This window comes from Anser anser (assembly GCF_964211835.1).
Source record: "Anser anser genome assembly, chromosome: 3".
NCBI lineage: Eukaryota > Metazoa > Chordata > Aves > Anseriformes > Anatidae > Anser > Anser anser.
Window position 1 is genome coordinate 4,223,218 of NC_139722.1, and position 6,960 is coordinate 4,230,177.

The following is a 6,960-nucleotide window of genomic DNA, read 5'->3' on the forward strand; positions in this document are numbered from 1 at the left end:
TGCATTGGTAGTGATGTGACTGATATGCTTCATTACAGAAATGAGGACTAAACAGGCTGATATACCACAAGCCAGTACCAAGGCACCCCAGAAGCAAGCACAGCCTCATGCACCTCACATCCAGCCTTGCCACAATCCAGGAGAGAATGAAAGGGGTGTGCCTGTAGCAAGAGGTGAGACTGTAGTTTGAGAATAATTCTGATTTTTAAAGAGTTGGACATCGAAAGGGTTGGTTTAATTCTCTTCAAACTAAAGGTTTGTATTGGGTCAGTGACATGGCTCTTCTCCGAAGGGCTATTACTTTGTTACCTCCTCTTCGTTCTCCCTGGTGTTAGTCTACTTCTCATTTTATCTCCTTGCAGACATATTGTGTGAAATCCTAGCTCCACTGAGGGCAGCAGCATAACCCCCCTTGAGCTCAATGAATCCATGATTTCATCCAGTGCTCTTGGACGGGGACTGGCATTTCTGCTCCCCACTACACATGCAGCAACAAGGTCTCCCCCTGCCAGGTGTCCAGGAGCTAAAGTGATAACAGAGATAGCCACTATGTGGAGCTCAAAAAGCTCCGGACAAGCTTGCAAGGTGGGGAGGACTGTACTGGAGTATGCTGCTGTGCTGGAAAAACCACGCAGGACTCCTTTGTACACTTCTCAGTAACCTCCACCTCTTGTAGTTCCTTCTCATGGACCTTCATGCCATGCTCTCCCGGCAGTGAGTCCAAGCTAGCATCCCAAATTGGCTCCATGGCCGCCATTTGTTGTCCCCCTTTGTTTCCTAACATCGCTGCCGCAAACACCCATCTTCCACCCACCTCCTCAAGACTTGTCTTTTCATCCTCTGCTGATCAAACACAACTTCTGAGGTCACTGAAACGCAGACAGCCTCAGGGGCGTGTGGCTGGCAGCATAAAGCACTGGCTTCCCTCTCTGCAAGCGTGAAACGTTCCTGGAGTGGTTATTCTGTCGTGGCTTTTTCTGGTCTCACCTGCCAACTGCACAGATCTAAGAGCATTCAGATAACCCTGCTGAACCACCCATTTACTCTGTATTGGGAATTTCATTTTTCTCCTCCTTCCTGAAGTCTATGGATTACATAAGAGGCAGGAAGAGGCGAGCTGGAGTTTTATCTCGTTTTAATTAGCATCCATCACAAAAGCAGAGGGAGAGAGAGAAGGAGAGAGGAAATTCTGCAGTTTATGTATTTTTATATTTGCTGTACTCCTCCAAAACACAGCATTCAGCTGTGTGCCTTAGGACACGTATCTGCTATAAATTCATTTTTTATCTAATTTGTCTGAGATCTAAGCTTCCTGTGGAGGTCTGAGATCAAAGGATCTGATTCTGTCTGATGTCGGCTCTGACACATAATGCGTGCTGACTTAGTTCTGTCTATAAACTCGCAGTGGGAGGCTGCCATTCTCCCTTGGCACCTTTACGTAGTGAACTTTCATTTTGGCTGGGGAGGCTGACAGGTACAGCATTGATTGGAGCCATCGTGTAAATAATTCATGGAAAGATTTTTTTTTTTTGTCAGAAAAAGGCAATCCAGTCACTTAAAGTCTTTTAGGAATAGTTGCAAGACAAAAAGATTCCCCGATATGTTCAAATCTAAACAAGGATAACAATATCTTAAGTGAATTTAATACATATGACTTGGAAACGTCTAATGTTTGATTTCCCCTTATTTAAAGTGCTGTTGGTTTTGGAGAGAGAGAGGAAATCAAAGCTGAAGTCTTTTTGTTTCATTTCTGCTTTACAGTTGTTCCCCCCATAAGAAATCCCACATTTCTAATACAATTAAGTTTTTGGAATCTTAATTATTAATCACCACAGTAAGTCTTGCAAGGCAGGGTTTCTCTGGTAGTTGCTTATACAATGCAAAGACCAATGGAGGTAGTTTTCTCAGATGTAGCTGAGGATGGAGATGAGGAAGAAAGCTGTATGCATAGATATGTGGCATTTCAGGGGGGAAGGGATCAAGGTATTACTCTGTCTGACTGTGGTGTAACAAAAAAATCTCTTCAGCTTCACATTATGATCTTGGTCTTGAATTAAATAACTTTTGATTGACTAATGTATGGCTAACAGGAAGGCACCTGGAGGTGGAGGGGCATATTGCTTCTTTTTATACTTTATTCTGGTGGTTTTTCACTTTCATCATAGGAAAGTTGTATCCTACACTAGTTTGCATTTAATAGCTTATTTTTGCAGTTTTGAGGCCTAATCTATGCCCCATTGCTGGAAGTGATCAAAGTCAGGTTGGATGGGGCTTTGGGCACCCTGATCTAGTGAAAGATGTCCCTGCCATGGCAGGTAAGGTAGACTGGATGATCTTTATGTTCCCTTACGATGCAAACCATTCTGAGATTCTATGATACTCTGATTCCATGATTCTGTGATTCATTTCTTATATTGAGTGTCACTTTAGTATGACTTCTTGGTTTTGTTTTTATTTTTCTCTCGGTGAAAATACATGATCATTAGGTTCAAACTGAAGCCCTTCTTTGAATCTAAACTAGTCCTGGCAATTTGAAATTCTTCTGACTCTTTTATTTATTTATTTATTTATTTTTGTATAGAATTATAGAAGCACAGAATATCCTGAGTGTGAAGGGACCCACAAGGACCATTGTGTTCAACTCCTGGCTCCGCACAGGACCATCCAAAATCAGACCCTATGTCTCAAAGCATTGCCCAAACTCTTCTTGAACTCTGGCAGTCTTGGTGCCATGATCACTGTCCTGTGGAGCTTGTTCCAGGGCACGACTACTCTCTGGGTGTACCCTATACTTTATTCAGACTTGATTTTGATGTCTGGTTTGTGTTATTGCAAAAATAAAATTAGTTCCCGAACACCATTCACTCCTCCTCTACCACCAAAAGATCTCACGAATCCTTTTGGTTACTGTACTTAAGTGACCTTTATCCCAAACTCCTTTCCCACCACTGCCCAGAAATCATTGTTTTTTACCTTAAGAGGGTCTCCCACTCACCAAAAATGGTCCTCATCCCTTGTTCCTAGGTTGCTCAGACCATCTCCTCCTTCCTGTCTACCAGTTTGTCATTCTTTCTACTGTGTACAAATTCCATTTGAATTAATTTTGATTTCAAGTTTCAAGTTACTGGTGGAAACACAGGATATCATCCATTTTAGTTATAGTGCCTGGTACTGCAACACATCCTGATCTCTAAGAATTATTTCCCATTACTCTTGTCCTACAAATCCCAAGTCAATACTTCATCTTTGAAACTGCTCATGTCCAGAAAACTTTTAGCCTCCTCCAATAACTCAAACTTGTTTGATGAGTCTTATTTTCAGAGTTGAAAATGTCACCTTTGAAGATGAAGAGGGTGGGAATACATACCACAAAATAGCGTAAAGCTTTGGTGTAGATGATCAACATCCTGTTTATATGTACAAAGAAGGAAGTTGAAGCTAGTGATGTATGCAACTTGTACTTTAAAGGAGCCAATGACCCAATATTAAGGCAATAATAATAAGAAAAACTGTTATTTGCAGAAATATGTGACTACTGAAAATTTACCAAGAACTTTCCAATGGATTTCCATTATTAGGAATTAGATTATTTGGATGTAAGCATTTTGTATTTACACATGAAATATGTATAGTATATATTTTGCTTTTTCAACAATGACTGAATGATTTTTTCAACATAATTTTTAAACAACATTGCAGATTACAGGCTCTGCCCTGAGTAGGATTGAAATGTTGGAAATTAAAAGTTCTCCTTTATATTATAGCTTTATTTGTAGAGGGTTGATATGTTTTATAGATGTGTAGTATTAAAATGATTTTCAGTGTTAGCAATATATAGCTTATTAATCAGCTGTATTCTATACACTTAATTATTAATCATTTATTGGAACATTTGATAAACATCAGCAAATGCCATGGAAGCTATTTGTGTATCAATAAGAACAAAGCAGCTGTTTTGTTTGCTGTGTTTTTTGGTGGAAGCAGCTTATGGTTATAGGGTTTTCAAAACTTATTTTTGCCAAAATTAAATCTGTGGCCAGTTAAAATAATTTTCTATAGAATAACTACTTTTTCATTAATGTCTTTAACATGCAGTAAAGGAATGGAGGGGTAAGGAACGTGAAACTAGGGTCGTAAAATTATTGTAAAACTCAAACAAGTTTTGCTTTTACAGCAATGGAAGAAACCAGAGCAGTAGGACATGCTGCAGTACAACTGAAGGAGATGAGCCTGCAGCCCTATGAAGCTAAGACAGTGAGAAAGATGAACACACTCCAGCGTAAGACAAGTAACAGAGACATCTTTTCTGCAGCCAGGAAAAGTGACAGTCACCAACAGCAATGTAGAGGAACATCTCTTGGTGACTCTCAGGAACTTCAGCAGCCAACGGTCCAGGTGTGCCCTGCCCAGAAAGATGTGCCCCAGCCTTCAGGTGGTTACAATGAGGAAAGAGAGGGGTTGGATACGATGCCCAAACCTCAGAATGATGTCAGGGAGCAGATTGTCACAGAAGCAGCAGCAGAAGTATAATAGAAGTCATGTCAAGTGGTGGACTACTGAAAAAGCAAGCTTTGCCTGGCCTCCAGTCAATGCGAAGTTGAGTTTTTTGTCTCCATGGTAAGAGAAACACCCATATTCGATCAGGGAAACAAACTGTTGTGCTGTGCATGTACAACTAAACTTGTGACCTGGCTCTGAGGCAACAGGGAGACTTTGGCCACGTCTATGCTACTAAATTGTCTTAGCTTCCAAAACAAGCAGGTGTGACGATGCAACCTGTTGAGAACAGTCCTTGGCTTCTGATACCTCTATTAACTCTCTCTAAGACTTGCTGGGAGGAGTGCTAGCTGGGTCTGGCCAAAAGCTTTCAGGGATTAATTAGCAATTCAACTGCATATATTGGAATTTCTGTACCTGCACCCTGATGCTATTTAATGTGCTAACATCAGTGTTGTCTTAGAGGCTAGAGCAATGCTGATTGGTATGTGTGTGCATGTACATATACATACATACATATATGTATAAGAATTTCCCCATTTCTTCTGATCTTCCCTTTCCAAGATCTTCAGTATGTGTGTAAACCTTTTCCTTTTCCTGAGCAAAACCAAATAAACATGTATTCAACTTCCATTTCACGAGCAAGTGCTTCCATGCTTCCCTAGTTAAATCTGTGCTTAAGAATTTTTGTTTTGTTTTGTTTCGAAATTAAAGTGTTTTGCTGAGTTAGACCTCCACCATATCATTGTTTTCTAATACCTTTAAATCACTGTCTTGTTATGAACACTACTGTTTATGAGTGATAATAACAATACTGATGTACTTCAGCTGCTCGGAGGATTCCTCCCTGCTTTGCTTAACTGAGCTGGAAGATGAGGAACTGTATTATACCCTCTCTGTACCATAAAGTTCTTGGTTACAAGGTGCCCCAGTGGCACAAGATAAATTTTATACTCCTCTGCAGGAAAAACACTGGTGTAGGAAGATTAAGTTTCTGGTCAGATCAGCTGTGGAAGAGAAGGTGAGAAATCTTGATTTGAAAACAAACCAGGCTTCAAGCTGAAGGAGCTAAGATGCCAGTGCTGGTTGGTGAGCTACTCAGTTCTGTAGGCAGAAATGTCTCATTCTAGACTGTAAGCCCTAAGAGAGCCCCAATGTGTGTAGCAATTATCATCCTGGCCATTGCACAAAGTGTCATTAGCTGCCAAAGTTGTAAAGTATGTACATGCACCCTGGGCCTGAGCTGAAGAGTGAAGCTGTAGATAAGCCTGTTGCTTATGTTGTGAACAGTGTGCAGAAATTTAACGAGAAAACAGATTAAATCTATGGTGATATAGAAAACAGTCTGGCTTCTGTTATCTGACCCTGCTACGGTTATCTGACCCTGCTATGAAATAGCTTCATTTATACTCATTGAGGATGCTCTTCACCCATACGAACTCCCAAACTGTGCTGTGTCTGAGCTTTTTGTGGGTAAGAGCCAGTTGGATCAGGCTGGATAATGAAAGAATAGTGCTTTATCCCTGATTCTCATCATCTTTAGCCCATTAGTGCAAGCACAGCCATAATGACCAATGCACTTATATGATCCCATCCACACTTCCCAGCTAATGTAAGTGAATCCTCTATGAGAAGCACAGGATTTAAAATCCTGTTAAAATGATGTCTCCTCTTCTGCCTCTGTATCTGGAAAGGCTACATATTAGCTGTGTTGCCAAGAAGTAGGATCTGGTTGTCGGCTGTTCCCCATGAAATATCACTGATTGGCAATAGCCTACAGTCATTTTTCTTGTAGGTGCCTGCATATAAGAAACGGTCAGTATAGGTTCGTTTGATATTCTGTGGCTCAATTATATGAGGACTTTTTGATTTAATTTATATTCCTGCTTTAGAATGAGATGATTTTGGCCCCCAGAGAACCTCCAGTTTACGATGGAGTTCAGATAAAGGCATTTATGACACACACATTGGTTAGATGAACCTCATCCTGCAAGCTCTAGTGGATGCAGGTCTGAAGTTAGCCATAAAAGAATATATAATGCCTTCCCCTCTTGTTCTTCCTTCACAATGTGATGGTTCAAGAAGGCCTTAGATGAAAGGATGGAGAGTGCCTGTTTCTGGGAGAGTACCTCTGTTGCTGTTTGGTTCTGATCAAAGAAGAAATAATTGAACCAACTGAACTGAAAGGAAGAGCTGATTTGTCTGCCAGCTTTTGCTTTAGTTCCATCTAGATTCAGAGAGACAACTCTCACTTTATTCACATTTTGGGATCTTCTAGATCCATAAATGATTATGGCCTCTCCCTGATGTCTCCACTGGAAGAAAGCTGCTCTACTAATGCAGTGTAGTCCATGTCAGGTCATCACAAGTAGATTCACCAGCATTGGACCCTGCGCTATATTGAGTTTATAAGTATTAGAGGGTGTATCTTGAAGAGATGTCCAGGCTTGTTGAAATGATTTA

The 6,960-nt window shown here is 40.7% G+C and overlaps 1 protein-coding gene across 6 annotated transcripts in view; it reads left to right on the top strand.

Annotated features, from left to right (window-relative positions):
• Positions 1 to 6,101, top strand: part of PKHD1 (PKHD1 ciliary IPT domain containing fibrocystin/polyductin) — a 266,267-nt gene extending 260,166 nt beyond the window's left edge. For 5 of the 6 annotated variants that reach the window (XM_083828669.1, XM_083828668.1, XM_083828667.1 and 2 more), the window contains 2 exons: positions 39 to 173; positions 4,175 to 6,101. In XM_083828669.1, coding sequence (XP_083684795.1) covers positions 39 to 173; positions 4,175 to 4,530 — 491 coding nt within the window. In that variant the 3' untranslated portion in view covers positions 4,531 to 6,101. The remainder of the gene's footprint in view (positions 1 to 38; positions 174 to 4,174) is intronic. The other variant, XM_083828672.1, reaches the window with a different exon arrangement.
• The last annotated feature ends 859 nt before the right edge of the window (positions 6,102 to 6,960 follow it).